A 20,373-nucleotide genomic window follows, 5' to 3' on the forward strand; every position below is an offset into this window, starting at 1 on the left:
TAAACACCTGAACCCAGAAGGCAGCAAGTTTTACCAGCCAGAACAACACTTGGTTATAAAACAAAACTAAATAAAGTCTGATTGTTTTAATTTCTCAATTCCAACTATGAAACCAAAAACATTTTGATATCTAGTAATTAAGTTTTGTTCACATTTTTTTTATTTTTTCATTGTAGGAAGACAAAAACTATAGTATTTTTCTATGGTATACTGAATTGTGTAGGAAATATTTGGGAACAATTAAAAATTATTTTAACTGAATCTTTTATACCATGTCTGGGCATTTGTTTTGGTAGTTAATGGCTTACCCTCTTTTACAAATTGAACTGTTCCAGTGAGAAAAATTGAATGTAATATCAATAAAGTACAAATAAAGTTTTTATATTCTAATAGTTGAGAGAAATTTTTATCCCTTCATGAAGAATGTGTTTTTTTTCATGAAACTGGATTTCCAGTGTTTGCTTGAAGAAATTAGAAATTTTTTGAATTTCAACTCTACATTTGTCCTAAACTCGATACCTAATAAAATCGAGTTATTTTTAATGGCTTGTTACTGAGATCACTTTGCACTTATGTGCAGTCCTAAAATTCCACTGCTGGGTACAGCTGAGACAATAGCTCAGATTCCCCACCGGTCGCTCTTCTCTAAAGGTGCCATTTTTCTAATTTAGCTTTGAATTATACCAGGACTCTGAATCCAAAACCCCCAAATTGCATAATTGTGTACCCAGGCTGAGGTGACAATGACTTAATCATACCTTCAGAGCCAATTACTATGTAGGTCATGTTGAAAAAGTTATGCTTGAATAGGGCAGGGCACAATACATTGAAGGCTTAGCTTACATTTATTTCTGAAGCTATAAAAACTGCTAGTCTTGTATGGGAGGATCAAACTTAACATTTTCGTCAGAAAATGAGTTATGCTGAGGTGCCTGCTGCCAAACCCCATGTTTCTACTTCTCAGGCCATTTCTGTGCCACTAGCAACATTCCTTCTCTTTGTTTATTGTAGTCATCAAATAATAAAAACTTATTTTCTACAGAAAGAACTACTTATATGTTTCATTCCAGGCAAAAAGCAGGGATAGATCTAGGTTTTGTGAAGCCTAAGGCTCACACAATTTAGGGTCCTCTTTACGGAAAACAACTAAATTTTACTATACTATCTGTAAACTTAATATAAATGCCCATGTGAAGACATTTTGAAGGCCACTTTGGGACCCTAAAACTTAAATTTATTAGCTTCACGGTAACTTTGCCTCTATAAAAGCATATTTTAGGTGACCTTGAAAGAGGCAGGAGAAGATGACATATTACACATGGGGAAAAACAATATGAATGATGACTTCTCAACACAAACAGTAGAGGCCAGAGACATTAGATTGACACATCCCAAACTGCAGAAAAAATGCAACAAAGAATTTTATCTTTAGATAGACAAAACACTCTTTAAAGAAAAAAAAAAAACTTCAAATAAGCAAACCCCAAACTGGTAGCATTTTTCAACAAAAATGATGACATTATAGGACAGTAGAGGCATCCTTAGAAAGAAAATGCCTGACAATCTGGACTTCTATACCCAGTGAAATTGTCCTACAGACAAAATTGTTTTTAGACAAACAGAAAACAGAGAACTTGTTAAAGAAATACTTGGGGCACCTGGGTGGCTCAGTTGGTTAAGCGTCTGACTTCGGCTCAGGTCATGATCTCACAGTTTGTGAGTTTGAGCCCCACGTTGGGCTCTGTGCTGACAGCTCAGAGCCTGGAGCTTGCTTCAGAATGTGACTCCCTCTCTTTCTCTGCCCCTCCCCTACTCATGCTCTGTCTCTCTCTGTCTCTCAAAAATAAATAAACTTAAAAAAAATTTAAAAAAAAGAAATACTTAAGGGAGTTATCCAGAAGGAAAATTCAAGGAATAAAGGAAGAAAAGTACAAGAAAGTATAAGTAGGTAAATAAAACGAAGTAAGTATTGTCAGTTTAAAATATCAGAAAATAAAAATATCCTATAGGATTCTAAATATGTGCACAATTAAAATAACTGACAATAACACTCCAAAATGTCTGAGAGATAGATGGAATTAAAGTTTTATAATATCTGTGAATTGTCTGGAAAATAGAAAAGTACTAATTTATGTAACCTCATTTACCAATCCAAAGGAGGGCAAGAAAGAAGGAGAAAAGAAACAAATTAAACAGATGAGACAAATACAAAAGAATAGTAAAATACCAGGTTTCAATGCAAATATAACAGTAATTACATTAACTAAATAGACTAAATACTCTAATTAAAAGTCTAAAATTCTCAAAATAGATTAAAAATAAACAAAAATATAACCAATCATATGCTGAGTGTAACAGATATGCTTAAACAAAAGGATGAAGAGAGGTTAAAAATAAAAATATGAAGAAAGATATACCATGTAGACACTAAAAACAATAAAGAATTGGTATGGTCCCAAGAATTTACACCATAAAAACTGGCTAACACTATGAAGTAAGATTATTTCTCTTTTCACCCTAGAGAGCTAGTTATTAAACATTTACCAGCATACCTCTGGATAAAGCTATGGTAAATTTGAACGCAACTAACTACAAGTATAAAGCAAAAATGTGGGAGGTAAAAGGAGAAACAGCCATATACATAATCACAGTTGGAGATTTTAACACACTTACTTCCTATAACCAAGAGCAGACAAAAATAAATTTGCCCAATATAGATAAGGAAACAGAATTAGTGACTTAACCAAGTACTCAAAACCAGTAAGTGAGAGGGTTAGAACTGAATTCATGTTTTATGCATCTAAATCCAATATTCCTTCTGCTCTGGTTTTATATTACAAACAACATTTATGATATTTATTTATAATGACCACTGTAATTCCTACATTAATATATACAAATGGGGAGAAAAGGAAGGCACATTTTGTAATTGTATACTGTTACAGTTGCACCTTATTTTTAGAAAGCCTTCGTATTTATTATTAAAATATAAAATGTATTGTCACAAAACAAATTATGGGGATGGCCTGGCTTTAAAATAGATGAATAACTTTATTAAGGAATTCACCACAATGTCCTTTGGTGATAACTATCATGGAGCTTATCATTGGAACACTTAAAATCTTTAATGATGTTGATGATGATGACACTATTGCTGATGAAGACGATAGCAGCTTTATGCCAGGCAGTTTTATACTTTCCCGTGTCAATTTCTTGAATCCACTCAACCACCCAGTGAGAAAGTGTGATAGTTAATTGTATGTATCAATTTGACTAGCTATCGGTGCCCATATTAAAAATTATTTCTGGGTGTATCTGTGAGGGTATTTCTGGGTGAGATTAGCCTTTGAACCAGTGGATTTAGAGAAGTAAATTGTCCCTCTACCACAGTGTGAGTGGGCATCATGCAATCCACTGAAGGCCTGAATCAAACAAAAGGCAGAGTAAGGGAGAATTTGTTCCTTTTTGCTTTGTCTGCTTGCTTGAGTTGGGACCTCTCATCTTCTGCGGCCCCCACACTGTATTTTAAGCTATTGGCTCCCCTGGTTCTCTGGCCTTTGGACTTTACCAAATTACATCACTGGCCTTCCTGGATCTCTAGTTATAGATAGTGGGTTGTGGGAATTCTCAGCTTCCATAATTGTGTAAGCCAATTCCTTGTAGTAAATTTCCATAAAAAATATAAAATAAAAATATTTTTTATATTATACATTTATAATATTACATGTATATTATATATAAAATCTCTATCTCTATCTCTATATCTCCCATTGATTATGTTTCTCTAAGCACCCTAATTCATACAGAATTTTACTTTTATTATCCTCATTTTGCAATGAAGAAACTGAGACAATGAAGAATATATAATATACCCAAAGTCATACAACTAATCCACTGAGTACTCTTAATCACCATACATACTATACTGCCCATGATTACGTTAATTAAAATGTGCTTTAAATTTAATATTTCAAAAACAAAAAAAAACAAAGTAAGGTATTTCTATTTTAAGGTATTTCTATATATATTTCTTAAATGATATCTAGGAAAACTACTTATGTCTCTGAAATACGTTTTTTGGGAGGGAAACAAAAGGTATAGCACATAGACTGAAATTAGAGAACAAACTGGTTTCTTTCATTTAGAATCAACCTACCTCCACACCTTAAAAAAAAAAAAAAAAACATTTCTGAGGCATCTGGGTGGCTCAGGTGGTTAAGCGTCTGACTCTTGATTTCAGCTCAGGTCATGATCTCATGATTCAGGAATTCAAGCCCTGCATTGGGCTCTATGCTGCCGGTGTGGAACCTACTTAGGATTCTCTCTCTCTCTCTTCCCCCCTCTCTACCCCTCAGGCATCCCCTCTCTCTCTCTTTCTCTCTCTCTCTCAAAATAAACTTAAAACAAAACAAAACAAAAACATTTCCATGTTCCTCAAGCAGGATATCAGACATTTTTGCCATAGCCCCATTTAAAAAAATTGTGGTAAAATGTACAACATAACATTGGTCATTTTAGATAAGTTTAAGCGTACAATTCAGTTGCATTAAGTACATTCACATTGGTGTGTTCCATTGTATGTACACACCAAATTTTGTTTATCCGTTCATCTGTTGATGCACATTTGGGTTATTTCCATCTTTTGGCTATTCTGAATAATACTTCTATGAACACTTGTGTACAAATATCTGTTTGAGTCCCTTTTTTCAATTCTTTTGGGTAAATACACAAAGTAGAATTACTGGGTCATATGGTAACTCTATGTTTAACTTTTGAGAAACTGCCAAACTATTTTCCACAATGTTTGCACCATTTTACATTCTTACCAGCAGTGTATAAGGGTTCCGCTTTCTTCACATCCTCACCAACCCTTGTTATTTTCCTTTTTTTTTTTCTTTTGGATAATAGCCATCGTAATGAGTGTGAAGTGGTATTTGACTATGGTTTTGATTTGGATTTTCCTAATAACTAGTAATGTTGAGTATCTTTTCATTTGTTGGCCATTTATATATCTTCTTTGGAGAAATGTCTGTTAAGTCCTTTGTCCACTTTTTAATTAGATTGCTTGTTTTTTGAGTTGTAGGAGTTTTAAAAAATATATTCTGGGGTATTAATTCCTTTTTCAGATAGATGTTTTGCAAATATTTTCTCCCATTCTGTGGGATGTCTTTTCACTCTCTCGATAGTGTCCTTTGATGTACAGAAGTTCTTAATATTGATGTACTCCAACTTGTCTTTTACTCGTTTTGAAAGTGCTTTTAGTGTCATATCCAAGAAATAATTGCTAAATCCAATGTCGTGAAGACTTTCCCCTATATTTTCTTCCAAGAGTTTTATAGTTTTAGCTCTTACATTTAGGGCTTTGATCCATTTTGAGTTGTTTTGTATATGATACCAGATAAGGGTCCAACTTCATTCTTTTACAGGTGGATATCCAATTTTCCCAGCACCATTTGTTGAAAAAACTATCTTTTCCCCATTGAATGGTCTTGGCACCTTCGTTGAAAATCAGTTGACCATATATGGGAGTATTTATTCTGTGCCATGACTTTATTTTGTACAAATAGGAAATAAGCCCTGTAATCCTTTTATAGGTATGTAACAGATGCTTTCTAATAATGTAAACGTACAGAAGGACTATTCCAGAGAGCCATCATATGTAATAAAAGGATATGGTTGGGGTGCCTGGGTGGCTCATTTGGTTAAGCGTCCGACTCTTGGTTTTGGCTCAGGTCACGATCTCATGGTTTGTGAGTTCGAGCCCCTGGGAGTCTGCTTAAGATTATCTCTCTCTCCTCTCTCTGTTCCTCCCCCACCATCTCAAAATAAATAAATAAACTTGAAATAAAAAAGGATGTGATCACAGAAGAAGAAAAACAAATACCACCAAAAAAGATTTAAAGCATATTTTTTATTATAGATAAGTAAGTATGGTTTGCTGTGGCTAAAGATATGTTTATAATGAATGTATAAGCTTTTCTATATACCAAAAGGTATAATATTTCTCTTTTAATACTGACCTAACATTTCTCTGACAAAAAGGGAAGTCTGAATGGGCTGAGCCTATTTTAAATGGCTAAAGACTTCTTTTTTTTCCTGAATGTTGCTTTAAAGACTGGTAAATTGAATTCTTTTAGATCCCAACACATTAAATTTAAGAATAATGAAATGAAGTCAATGAATACTACAAGACATGTAATTCCTACGAAGCAGAAATAATGGTTTTTATAATTTAAAACAGCAGCAATTTCAAAAGATTTGCTGAATTAAAACTTTACAAAATATATATATACATAGTATCATTCCAGATGATCATGGATTTTTAAAAATAGTATATCACAACCCCAAACTCTAACCCAAACCTACTACTGGATGTAGCTGGCTTGTAATATTTTTTACAACAATTTAAAAAATAAAAACAAAAGAAACCTCCCAATTCTCTTGTGCATAAGCACAGGTTACAGTGCGCTGGCTTTGCTTCTATATCCACAAAGAGAATTTTAAAATAGAACAAGGACTTCACATAAATAATGTTTCACTTGTTATTAAGTATGTAACCAAACAAATTAAAATAAGTACTAACAACCAAAACATGTCTTGATGTAACCAGTACATACACTCTTAAAGGATGACAAAGACGAAAAAAGAAATAAAATAGTCTATGAAAGCCACAAGCACCTTGTTTTAGAAAGAGCACCAAGCAACACAAAAAGGCAACACGTAAGAGGTAGTGTACCACCGGCTAAGATGTATATGCCCATCGGGGACCTGAATACAGCTTAGTATTTGGGAAAATAAGACATATTAGACTGTGGCTTGTAATTTTTAGACAGAAGCATTGCACATTTGGGAGCATTAGCCAGTATTGCTTCCATAGTGCTCTGCAGCTCCAGCTGTCTAATGGGTACTTTGCTCTCAGTCAAAAAATATAGGATACCCTGAAGAATTCCATGTTTATAAATTTTCAGTTCTAGGGAATTCTCTAAGAAAGCACAGATCAATATAATTTTTAAAAGAATTAAATACTTTATCAATTATAGTCCTTTAAAAATGCCTTTTCTCCTTCTTAGGAGGAAATCTTTTCTTCCTGAGATTCTTTAAGATTTAGCCAATGCTTTATTCCATGCATTTCACAATGATAGTATCTTTCTGTCTATATTTTTCCCTCTGCAGCAATTACCTGGCCAACAGTATGAATTCTGAACTAATTCAGAAACCTTAGAGAAAGCATACAGAACTGCTTTCAATGTAGTACTTCCTTTCAGTTTTGAGATGAGGAAGTTTTTGTACTTCAATTACTGGAAGCTGATTAGGGTCCTGGGTGTGAAAAAGGAATTTTGCCTTATGCCAGCTGCCATCTTGAATCTGTAAAACAAGAACAAAGTGCTTTGATAGGTAATTGTGTCATTAGCAATCATTCTCGGCAGACAATGCCCTTCACTGTCAGACAATGCAGCTTAGTTTAAGGGTTAGAGCTAATGAATAGGAAGTCCCTAGAAAGTAAGTGCTGGCACAGAGTTAAGTGCTCAGTGGTTAACAATCACTATGACTAATTGAAGACATGGTTTATTCTTTTCTCTAAATGGCAGTATGTGTTCTGATTTTTCAGTCTATGAGGCTAAGGTTTCTGCTTCTGCTCTCTGTGGATCGGTACAAAGGCTGTTCCTAATATTCCTAATATATTCCTAATATAAGTAACACCCATCTGCTCTGTGTTCCTTTACTTGGGACTGATTCTTCAGGATGGGCATTCTTCTTGGATAAAAGGCAATGAGCTATCTCAACCTTTATGTACTTTAGGTAGGAAATAACCAGAATTGCTTTAGTCAGAAGCAAATTATAATTATGTAAATCATCTTTTAGCTTTCTTTATTGCCAGTCTGTGGTTACTGTTTATATAGTTTCTTTCCTCTCCTCTTTCTAGGCCTTTCTGTTTTTCTTATATAATATATGCTCGTTTGTTTCTGATAAATTTCACTACGGAACAAAAACACCTGATGATTACGATTCAACAAGATAAAATAGATAAACACAATTGACTAGTTTTGTGAAGCTTTTTATTAAGTTTATTCACTTACTCATTTACTGAATTATTATATAAATTTTAAAATTTGAAGGATCCTTAGAGATTATTTAAGCTATGAATTCCATGTACTAGTCATCAGCTTGGTGTTATAACTAGAACTAGAGTTCTTTGTGTAAGACACCGTTAGATTAACTCGGTAAGTCTTTCGAGCAATATTTATTGAGCACTAAGTACAATTGACCCAGTTGAATAAGATTCGATCCTCTACTTTCTTACAGTGCTTGGGAAATATGAAGATGAATAAATTAGTTCTGGTGTTTGAATACTAGCAGCTTATACATCTAGTTGGAGAGAGGGGAAACACAAACAAATAGACTTAACACAAGACAATATGCCAGAAGTATAATATAAATAATGTAGACAGTGAATGTTGAATTCCTCATTTCCCACTGAAGTACTCAGGGGAAGCTTCATGAGTTCAGAATTCAGAACTTAAGATGGGCTTTAACGTATGCCTAAAGTTGCCACTTGGTTAGAGAGGGAGAGAAGGCATTTCAGAGAAAGGTAATGACATGAATAAAAACAAACATACAAACGAAAAACAGTTGGAAAAGTAGAAGATGGTTGCAAAAATAAGCCTAGCGTGGTGTTTTAGTGCACAGATTTTGGCCTGGAACAGACTTTGATAGAAATCCAGGTACAACCAGTCTCTTTACATACAAAATGTGAAAAATAAAAACCTCACACAGTTGTGAGGATTAAATGAGTTTTCAGTTAAAGTACCTACCAGTATGGTGTGGCATGGGCTTTGGAGTTAAACACACTTGGTGTTTATTTCTTAGTCTTCACTAATTAGCTGGATGACTTGAGCAAGTTATTTAACCTCTCCGTGCTTTCACTTTCTTATTATTAAGTGAGACTTCTTTACAAAGCTGTTATAATTAAATAAAATAATGTATGTAATACAGGGTACTTGCTATATAATAAAGCCCTGATAACTAGTAGTAGGAATTATTGATGTTATTATTATTGTTGTTGTCATTATTTCTTCTTCTTCTTCTTCTTCTTCTTCTTCTTCTTCTTCTTCTTCTTCTTCTTCTTCTTCTGTCAGTTTGGTCTTAGCTTTGGGTTGACAGTCAATGAAAGCCCACACTAGAAATGTAGGTTGGGGCCTGACTGTCCTAAGTGCTAAACAAAGACTTGATAAGTTTGGATTGTATTTCAGAGATAGTGAGTCACTGAAAGTTTCTGGAAAAAAACTGTAAAAGTTAAATGAAATTGTTGGTAATGTTGATCTCTGCTTATAGAGATGAGCTGTATGTTTGCCTCTCATTTTTCAAATACTCAAGCCCTATTTGTCTGAAAATAAAATGTTGTGAAAAAGTAGAGTCCCTTGGAAATGGTAAGAGATGTTAAATCACTAGCACACAAGAAAAGGAAACCGAGCTACTTAAAGCCATTAACGATATGTATATAAAGTGGATGTTATTCTCTATAACAGGGTCAGGAAACTCTTCTGTAAAGGGCTAGTAATAAATGTTTTAGGTTTTGTGCACCATACAATCTGTCACATTTATTTAACTCTGCCATCATAGTGTGATAAGAGCCATAGATAATAAGTAAATAAACAGGGGTGCCTGGGTAGCTCAGTCAGTTGAACAGCCAACTCTGGTTCAGGTCATGATTTTGTGGTCCTGAGTTCAAGCCCCGCATCAGGCTCTGTGCTGACAATTCAGAGCCAGGAGCCTGCTTCAGATTCTGTCTCCTTCTCTCTCTGCCCCTCCCCCACTCACATTTTCTCTCTCTCTCTCTCTCTCAAAAATAAAAAACATTAAAAAAAGATTAAAAAATAAGTAAATGAACAAATGTGGCTGTGTTCCAATAACATTTATTTACAAAAACTAGTGGTGAGCTGGAGTTGGTCTGTGGACTATAGTTTGCCGCTACCTGCTGTATACCACATCTTTTAAAATTATAGATTTTTTTCATAAATTTGTTATTTAACTTTAATAGGAAAAATGGGCTATGATTCAAATATTGTTTGATAGGGCCAGCCAATCTGCAAGTCTGCCCACATTTGGTATCGGGTGTAGCGACTGACAAAATGAAATACAACTGACTTGCCTCTATAACCTGTCTTCCATGAAATAATGAGATGTGGAATCACAGTGGGGAAAATATATGGAATAAATCTACTTATATGCTCTGTCCATCTGGGTGTAATATAATTATTCAAGATGAGGAACAAAAATTAAATCTATGTATTAACACCTATTTTGCATATAAAAATCCATGGATGACCAATGTGTGTGACAAAAGTTGATGAGATATAAGCAAATGCTTGATTCTGAAAAATGTAATTTTATTACAAATTGGGGACATTAAAACTTACTACCCTTCTGGATCTTCAGTTTACAATTAAAGTCTTATTCTGATTATTTTAATTGTATGGTCTTGCAATTTAATGTTAGTTATACTGAACAATTCTAAAAGTGCCATCCCTTACCTTGCAGTCATCTGAAAGCACCTTAGGTTCAAGTAGAGTGTTTTCTTCAAAAATCTGGCCATTCCATCCCTTGAAGCCAATAGGTAATCCTGAGCCACTTGACTGAGCACTTGTCCACACTGGTGTGTTTAGACAGTGAATAGTGATGATATGGGTGGCTTCTGAGCTCAGTAAGTGAAGGAAGTTCATCTGGACTTTTCCAACTCCAAACTCCAACTAATGTCATAGAAACAATATACAGGTTATAAGATGTGGCAATTGATAAACTTATCATTTGGGGGAATTTGAGGAAAGTCCTTGGAATGCAGCCTTGAGAAAACTACTTTCCTTGGCATTTAAATGCCAGTCAACAGCGTGTGACTGAACCACTGGCTTTTGCAGGGGTGGGGAGTAGGGAATCCCTGATTTATAGCATTTTCTGATTTCCATGGTGTAAACACTCCTACCATGCCTGATTTCAGGATATCATGGTGGTGTCACTGGACATGGAGTTGGAAAGAGATACAACTCTTTCTGGATGAGTCTGTATGAGCCGGCTTCAGCATACCATTAGACTACTAGATGTGACAAAAAAATTATAATTTTTATAATGTTATCTAAAATGCATTAATAATTAGTTGTTGACTAATAATTTTTTCCACAAAAATCTGAAATTGTGTATACTTTCCTTGCAGATCATTTTTGGAGTTTCCATAGATAAGTTAGAAGTTGCAATAATAACTTGTTGAGTAATTTTAATTATGGGAGCTTTTAAAGATCAGGATAGAATCTTCTTGGTGTTGCCAGCCCCTAATGCAGTTACAGTCATACAGCAAATCTTCAGTAAATGTTTATTGAAATGACTGAATGCATAACAAGTATTAATAATAAAATCAACAATATAGAGCAAAATTAGAGCAAGGAGGTCTGATCGCATATTTCCCAGGCTTGGGCAAGGAAAGAGACTTTTCCTTTTTTTCTTTTTTTAATTTTTTTTTAAAATTTATTTTTGAGAGACAAGAGAGAGACAGAGCAGACGTTGGGGAGGGGCAGAGAGAGAATGAGAACAGACTCTGAAGCAGGCTCCAGGCTCTGAGCTGTCAGCACAGAGCCCGATGCAGGGCTTGAACTCACAAACTATGAGATCATGACCTGAGCCGAAGTCGGATGCTCAACTGATTGAGCCACCCAGGTGCCCCAAGAGATTTTTCTATAGTTTTTGACATTATTATTTTAGCAATATTCAAGCAGAGGTATGGTCATAACATAAGTGAACAAAAATGGTGTCTACAAGGAATTTATATGAATTTCCAAACATGAAATTAGAAAAATATCAGTTATGAGGTAACAGAGAAAGAAAAAAATAAAACAACAATCAAAAAAGTAAAAGGAACAGAGAAGAAAGGCAAAGGAAGGTCAGTGAGGCTGAAAACATGGAACGATCATCATAAGGAACATTAGGGTTTAAGTAGTTCAGTTTCCTTTATTTTACAGGTGAGAGTCACAAGCTTGTAAACTATTTAACCTTTGTAAGACTTAGTTTCTTTGTTGGTAAGGTAGCGTATAACACTGACATGGCAGGGATGGTATAAGGATTTAAGGAGCCACATGTCACTTACCTAGCACACTGCTGGCACAGAGTAGGCTCTTTGGTGGCTCAGAGTGCCATTTGCCAGGTTAGTAGAGGAATAGAAACTAGAACCCAGGTCCCTGATTCCAAGTTTACCATTCTTTCCACTACCTGCCCAGTCTTTCTCAGGTTGAGTTTACAGATAGGAGAGATGGGAGAGCTGATTCAGTCAAGGAAGGAATTGGAGTGCAGTTCCTTCACTATTCCTGTCTCCTTTGCACACCCTTCCCAGTCCCCATCTTTCTTCTGTGATAATCCAAATAAACATTCTGGGCCAAATCCAGGGGAGTGAGTATGATCATGCAGATATTTTGCAAGTAAGATTATCATGCTGATCTTCATCAGAGGAACATGGATTCCCTAGGAATGGAAGAATCTTTCCTTCCTCTGCTTTGAGGTTAGTAATAATGGTGAATACCTACTGAGATGAACTGGTGAAACACCCCGGTTAATGAAGAGGGATATTTTAGGAAAGGGTAGTCTAACAACAAGCAGTGTAGAGATTAACAGACCGCACATTTTACTTGCTGCCTCTTTATAATGGACCAAACATACAATAGGCATGTGTATCCATTCTTTGTCAATGAGAAATAAATTCTTGGTAATAATACCAAACTTGTTTAACCAGAAAAAGAAAAAAAATGCAGTTTTGATTTCTTCAGTATTTGTTATGTGTAGAACTAAGCTTTAGGTTTTATAAGTGCTTGTTATAATCTCCAGTATCATACCAAACTAACTTTCATTCATTCTATTATACTTGAAAGAAGTTTTAAATAATAGTCAATGGATATTTAAGGCAGGTTCTTTTGTGCTAAATCACCAAAAATAGTAAGCTTTGTGGCAACATTCCTCTTTTAATGATATCATTTTCAGAAAACTTTAGGTAACTGATTACTAATTACAAACACTGGGGATTTTCTAATGTATATATATGCATAAAAACATATGTTCCAGGGGCGCCTGGGTGGCTCAGTCGGTTGAGCGTCCGACTTCGGCTCAGGTCATGATCTCGCTGTCTATGAGTTCGAGCCCCGCGTCAGGCTCTGTGCTGACAGCTCAGAGCCTGGAGCCTGCTTCGGATTCTGTGTCTCCCTCTCTCTCTGACCCTCCCCCATTCATGCTCTGTCTCTCTCTGTGTCAAAAATAAACATTAAAAAAAAAAATTAAAAAAAACCACATATGTTCCACATTTTTAAAAGGAAATTCAAAAAGCATAATCAGTAGAGTAAGCCATGATATGTCAATCATAAAAGATATCATCAAAATGTCAAGATTCACTAGAATTACTTTTTAAAAACAAAAAATTTCTTATATGTGGTAGAGAATGATACCTTGCTTCCATTCATAAAACTCACAATTATTTAAGGTTACAGAATTTTAAAAGTTATGTTCCCTGAAACTGGGCAAGTACTCGCATGTGTTCTACAATTCAATACATACCTTTGTTACAGAAACAGGAGATAAACATGTCTGACCACCAGCACTGAAATTGCAGAAAACCTCAATGGCATCTGAAGGGCACCCAAGATTTGGATCAATCCAGTATTTTCCTATTAATTTATTGTAAAACACAAAAATACTTAAATGCCATACTAAAACCTATTTGAATCATCATTACAAATTATCATACTTTAAATATACATTTTTATAGTCTTAACTGTAAAAAAAACTTAGAAGATTATAAAGATATTTACATTTAGTCAATGAATGAAAGCTGCAAGCATTATATAAAATTGATACCAAAAATACTGTATTTTTCACGTGCCTATCAACTTAAGGGCATTTTATAATTTTAACAAAAAATGGTATAATGGCTGAATTTATTGCCTCTTTTTTTTTTTTAAGTTTATTTATTTATCTTGAGAGAGAGAAGGAGAGAGAGACAAGCAGGAGAGGAACAGAGAGAGGGAGGGAGAGAATCCCGATCAGGCTCTGTGCTGTCAGTGCTGAGCCTGATGCAGGGCTCAAATTCCCCAACTGAACCATGAGATCATGACGTGAGCTGCAACCAAGAGTCGGATACTTAACCAAATGAGTGATCCAGGCCCCGCTACTGCTTTCAATAGATGAGACTATCAGCTTAAAGGAACCGTCTAAAGTTACATAGTTAACAGAAAAGTTGCAGTTAATGTGGTATATGTGTATATGTCTGTTCTATGTGATTACAGAGTTAAAAAAATACATACTATATACATGTACATGTATGTTAAATGGAAACAACTTCAATCTCCCTGAGGTAAAATATTACCTTTATGAATATTGGCATAAAATTAATAAAACATTCTTTGTTTTCAGACAGAAAAGGTACTATTAAATGGTTATCTTTTTTGTGGTTTCTTCATCAGATTTGCAAGTGAGAAAAACTGAAGTCCCTGTAGCGAGTGTAAACCTGCCAACCTTTGCCTTCACTGACTGCTCAGCAGAATCAAAAGGAGCCTTGAAAGTCAGTCTACAGGAAATTCTCAGGCTGAAGAAGGATTGATCTAGCATCTGAGTTCCAGAGTAACGGGCTCAGAATATTGCAGGAGCACCTTATTCTAAAAGCAAAGACTAAGAATTTTTGAATGAGAGATAGCTCTGCTTTCTTGCATTAAAAAGGCAAGACAATCAAACAGTACTTGTCATTTCTTCAGTAGCGAGGAATCCTTGTCTTTCTTACCCTATTGCAAAGATTCCTCTACCGCAACCTGGGCTTCCTCTGGTCCATTATTTTAGATTTCCAGAACATCTTCAACAACTCTTTACTAACTCTACTAATCTTTCAAAATGCATACCTCATGAATTGGTGGCTCCAAAAGTAGGGACTCTGTTGCAATGTTTTTCAAATTTTAGTGGCATTAGAAACATCTGTTAAAACACAGGTAGCTGGACCCCATCCCCAGAGTTGCTGATTCATTAAGTCTGAGGCAGGCCTTGAGAACCTGCATTTCAACAGTATCTAACTCTGGTCCAGGGACATTTGAAGACCTACTGATCTATTAAGATATGGAAGAATTGGGTGAATGAAATCCTATCCTCTGCCCCCCCCCTTTTTTTTATCTTTCCCTCAGAATTTCAGACATTTTGTAAAGGTTGTAGAAATTAGTGCTGGATTTTTTACCAGGTTCTAGAGCAGGCTTCTCGTCTTATCTAATGAGGTAAACACATAATCTTCACTACTCTCTCTTGTCTTCCAAGAAACCGTTTCCTTCTACTATGTGAGCTAATAAGTTCCTTATAAAAAGTTTTCCATCAACCAAACTCTCATTGTTATATGGGGAAGAATGCTTTGAATTCAGGTATTATGCTGTACAACAGTGAATTGGTAGAGACTTCATAATTTTTTCAGGATACGTTGAGCTATAAATGAAGCACCATACCATAATATGTCTTTTGTAGGCCCAAACGTTCTAACCCAAAACTGGCTCTCCCATGGGCACAGCACTTCCTTGCAGCTCTTTCAAGTTCTGCCACAGCCTCTATTATCTTTGTGTTTGGAGTAGGGAAGGTGTCTTTCTTGCCCTTCACTGCCACCTCCGGACCATTCTTCCTATATTTTTCCTAAAACAACTCCATGGTAAAACTACTGTCATTATATTTCATCATCCATTACCCCTTCCTCTTGCAAGCCACTTTCTTTGAAGATTTTATCATTGGATGGCTATTACTTTCATAAAATATACTTATGACCTAATTCTTGGTGACATGGATGACACTTCCAATACCCTGGCCTCTCAGTTCCTTGAACTCTTCTGCCAATGTTCTCGTACCCTTCCCCTGCTCCCCCTACTACCCCATTCATTTTAACCCTCAACTTCCCCAGGCCGTACCCTAGCCTTTGTCATTATCTACAAACTAGAATTCTGCCATTATTTCACCTCTTCTCTTTTGAACCCATTCTCTATTGTCCTGACTCCTATTATTCTTCCATCCTATCAGGACCTACAATCCATCGATAATATTTTTTTCATGATTTCTCATAATCATGTGTCCGATTCCCTCCCTACCCAAGTAAAACCCACAGATCTTTACTAAAATTACTTCCTTGGAGACTTCCATAACATCCCTGCCCTGCCACAATTCATTGTGCTTGCCTTATAAAATCCCAACCTCATAGAAGTCCAATTTTCACCTGTACCTGCACAGCTAAATGTGGCTGAAGAAAAATACAACTATGTGGACTGGACTCACTTTAAATTCACATGTTTGTAAGACTGCCAGACAACAACACCATGTTTCCCTAATTAGTTCCCTCTGTTGCTCTCCTAGTTAACTGTTTGAAACCTTCTCTTCTTCTCTCACCTTTGTTATACCCATCCCTTCACCTTTATTCTTGAGTGATAACCTTTCAGTGTCACTGAGGCAACTGAGGCAATGTGAAAGGAGCTTACAGAACCTCCAGCTACCACATCTCCTTACCTATCTGTGCTTACACACATATATTCTGCCTTCCTTCTTATTATCGTGAATCGACTGTGTTCCTATGGAAGGCTTGTCTATTACACCTTCAGTTTCAAATTCTTCCTCTCCTAATTTTCTTTTGAGTGTAATTCTGCTTGCTGTTTCTGCCAGTTCTCATTCATGGTGTTTTATCAACCGGTATGCCTCAGTATCATTGACTGTGTGCTGGGCACTACCTTTGAGAAATGATTTGTGGAAATAATTTGAGCCCTAGGATGATGGTATATTTTATAGAAGACTTTTGTTTCTGTTAGACATGGGATGGGGGGTACTAGCAGTCTGGAATCATCTTAGTCCAAGTTCAAAGCTTAAGACTCTGAGCTATCTTCATGATGTGAATGAAGCTAGGCTATAGTCTTGTCTCTTCCAGTTTATGTTTACTTTCAGAGTGGAGCCCTTTGAAAACCTAAATCCTCACATTTGATGGGCCACAGATACCAATTTTTGACCCGAGCCCCACGAAGCTACCAAAAGCTGTATTTAGAACACACCCAGGGCAAAAGCAGTTCTAACTGTGTTCATTTCTTTGCTGTCTCCTTCAAAATGTTGGCTTAAAATTTCCTCACTATTTTGTTGGCTATTTGATGCTTTTAACTTGAAAACAAATTTTAAAAGATATTCAGCCTGGCAATTTGAATTACCTCCTTCATTACTGGAAATGGAAACTCTCTGGCTCTATAATTTTCTCTTAAAATCTGATGAAGTTTTAACCACTACTATTCCTCTTAACTGCTCTCGTGAAGCTCACACAGAGCATCATGCTGCTAAATTCAGTAGCCTTTCTCAGGAACCCAGTCGATCCCTTCCTCAGGCAAAATTTTCTTCACTACTGTTCATCTAGTTTTCCTCCTATCAGGGATAGCTTCTTCTCAGTTTTCTTTGCTAGTTTCTCCTCATTTCCCTGATCTCTAAACACTGAAGAGCCCGAAGGCATAGGGTTTAGACCTCAGCTACCTCAGCTTTTCTTTCTCCGCCTAGTCTTTAGGTAGTTGTAAGCAGTCCAGGGGCATTAGATACTATTGATATGCAAATTATGTCCTAATTTTTACCCCTAGCCAGAACCTTTCTCTAATAGCCACCAACCTCCTTGACATTCTTACTTTATGCTGAACAGACATCTCAAATGAGATATATCTAAAACCAAACTCCTGATTTTTCCTCCAAAACTTGCTTCTGCATCTCTCTTACAGCAACTCCACACTTCCATCCATTAGTCAAAAAGCTTAGAGTCATCCTCTATCATTCTATTTCTCTCATAACCCACATCCAAATTATCATCAAGAACTGCTGGCTGTACCTTAAGGCATAGCCAAAGACTTGATCATTTATCCCTTATTCTACTAATTCTAGTCCAGCCTACCGTCATCTCTTAACCTGGATCTTTTTCAGTGGCCTCCTCAATGGTTTCTTTTACTGTTGTCCTCATTATATTTGCAATACATTAGCCAGAATAATATTTCAAAAATTTAAGTCAAATCCTATCATTTCTTTGCTGCAAAACTTTGAATGGCTTCCCACCATATTCAGGATAAAAGCGGGAGTCTTTTGGGTAGTCTGTAAGATCTTACATAATCTGGTTTTTTGGATATCTTTCTGACTTCATTTTCTACCACTTGCCCTTACGCACTCTCTTCTGGTCACTGGCCTTTTTGTTAATCCTAGAACATACTACATATACTCCAGTCCCAGGGCCTTTGCATTTGCGTTTGTTCTTTCTGCCTGGAAAGCTCTTTCTCTAGATTTCCTATAGCTTGTACCTTTACCTTCTTCTGATATGGCTCAAATGTCATGTTCTCAGAGATGCCTTATCTAGCTACTATACTTGAAAACTTCACCCCCACTCCATTTTCTATCATATCCCCCTTCCCTGCTGTTTTGTGTTTCTCTATAGCATTTGCTGTCTCCTAGTGATGAAAATATTGTTGGGCATTAAAACCTCTCTGATACCTTGCAATCCATACCACTTAGTTATTTTTCTTACAAAGAAGGCAGACCTTGAATTAGATTTCAGTCATTTGTATGTCTTAAAATGTCTTTGTTACTTTCAATTCGATAGAATTTCATGTTTATGTCATCAAATATGGGAAAGAATCAAACAGAATTACTGTAGGAGGCTGTAACTGTCTATATTAGTTTTTGTAGTAATTTAAGGCAGGAAATATCTATAGAAGTTAAGCATTTTATTAATATAAATAAAATGAATATTTTCATTGCACTTATAGAATGGAAGCTTATGTTTTTGGAGAAGGGTGTGTGTGTTATGTGATGTATATGTGTGTACATATGATTTAAATAAAATATGGACTACTAGTTACCATGTAAGAACATAACATTTTTTTTTCAAATCAGCATATGTGTCATTGCTACATGTAAGTTTTTAGCAAAACATTATAACTACTAATATTGATCGTACAGCTGACCACAGACCCAATAGACATTAAAATTAAATGATATATTACAGCAGACAGGGTTCCCTTATCTATCATTAGATAAATAGAACTGTTCTACTTGCTTTAAAGCTTTTCCTTTATGGTTCTATTCTAAATTCATTTTTGTACCTCTGGTTAATGGATTTGGGGCTATCAGTGTACGAATGAAAAAATTCCAAGAATACCAAACCATCTTCCTACTCACTGACTCTATAGTGATGCATTTAAATTCCATTTTGTGTAAAAGCCATAATTTTAGGAGGTGTGCTGATGGGGCTTTCCCATGTATATTTTTTTCATGTTATCACCTTTGGCGGACCCAACAGGTACTCCTATTAACCCAAAGGTCAGTCCTCCATATTTTAATTGTTATCATGAATATGATATGTTCCAAACACGACGTGTAAGCAAGTACTATAATTAGGGTGGAGTAAGAAAAGTTGGGGATCAATAAGGATGCATAGAAGACATTTGTAATGTGAACCCTCAGAAAGGGATACTCTGACTTCAGAATCATGTCTCCCTCTAAGAGTATTTGGTTTTTGATAACATTAAAATGCTTTCCTATAAGCGTTTTATCAAAATGATTAAGATTCAAAATGAATATAGTATCAATCTCAGACACACTGAAATGATGGAATTAGACATCAGAGTTTGAGAAAACCAAGAACTTACCATCTGATACTTTGTGTTCACAGTTAAGCAAATCTCTGCAGATTCGTGCTGGGTTATCTCGTGTGCCAAGAGGATTCTTGATGCTGTGCAGTAAATTGCTAAGGTAGTTCAGGGTTTTGGATATCTCTGCACCGTAGTCAATTAGAGTCACTTCAGTATTTTGGTAGTTCTGCCAAGTCATCACAGGAATCATATTAGCAAAAAACCAGAGTAGCCAGCAGCATTATTGAACCCTCATCATCAACATGGACCAAGGCAGAAGAAAAATGTATCTTTGTTGTGTGCGGTGACTTGGGAGTAGGGTGTAAAGATCAGTTTATATTCAAATATAGCCATCTATGTATATTTTATTAAACTGGATCCTAAGTAAGAGATTAAATTCACTCCAAAAGCCTAGTTTTCAAGCTAACATAAAACTTAACAATTATTATGCCCACTGTAGTATATTATTTTTTAAGAAATTATACATTGAATAGAGTTTAGTCAAGAAAAATGAGTAACAGTGATAGATCCCATTTTAAGAAATGGCTAACTTCATTAAACTATTTTCTTCTACAGTATCTAATTCTTTGTTTAAAAATTCCTTAAATGATATTACACCTTTTAAAAATGTTTTCCTTAAAAAAACCCATGCATATATTTCTGCTTATTAAAAATGCTTACTCTGTCCTTGAAAGTAGTTTCATTA

General features: G+C 35.6%; 1 protein-coding gene across 1 annotated transcript in view; it reads right to left on the bottom strand.

The window, feature by feature from the left end:
* Positions 1-7,065: 7,065 nt before the first annotated feature.
* Positions 7,066-20,373, bottom strand: part of COL24A1 (collagen type XXIV alpha 1 chain) — a 398,425-nt gene continuing 385,117 nt past the window's right edge. The window contains exons 57-60 of the mRNA XM_015536213.2: positions 19,686-19,854; positions 13,582-13,691; positions 10,533-10,748; positions 7,066-7,365 (exon numbers count right to left, since the gene is read on the bottom strand). Coding sequence (XP_015391699.2) covers positions 7,219-7,365; positions 10,533-10,748; positions 13,582-13,691; positions 19,686-19,854 — 642 coding nt within the window. The 3' untranslated portion in view covers positions 7,066-7,218. The remainder of the gene's footprint in view (positions 7,366-10,532; positions 10,749-13,581; positions 13,692-19,685; positions 19,855-20,373) is intronic.

Source organism: Panthera tigris, chromosome C1 (genome assembly GCF_018350195.1).
Source record: "Panthera tigris isolate Pti1 chromosome C1, P.tigris_Pti1_mat1.1, whole genome shotgun sequence".
Taxonomy (NCBI): Eukaryota; Metazoa; Chordata; class Mammalia; order Carnivora; family Felidae; genus Panthera; species Panthera tigris.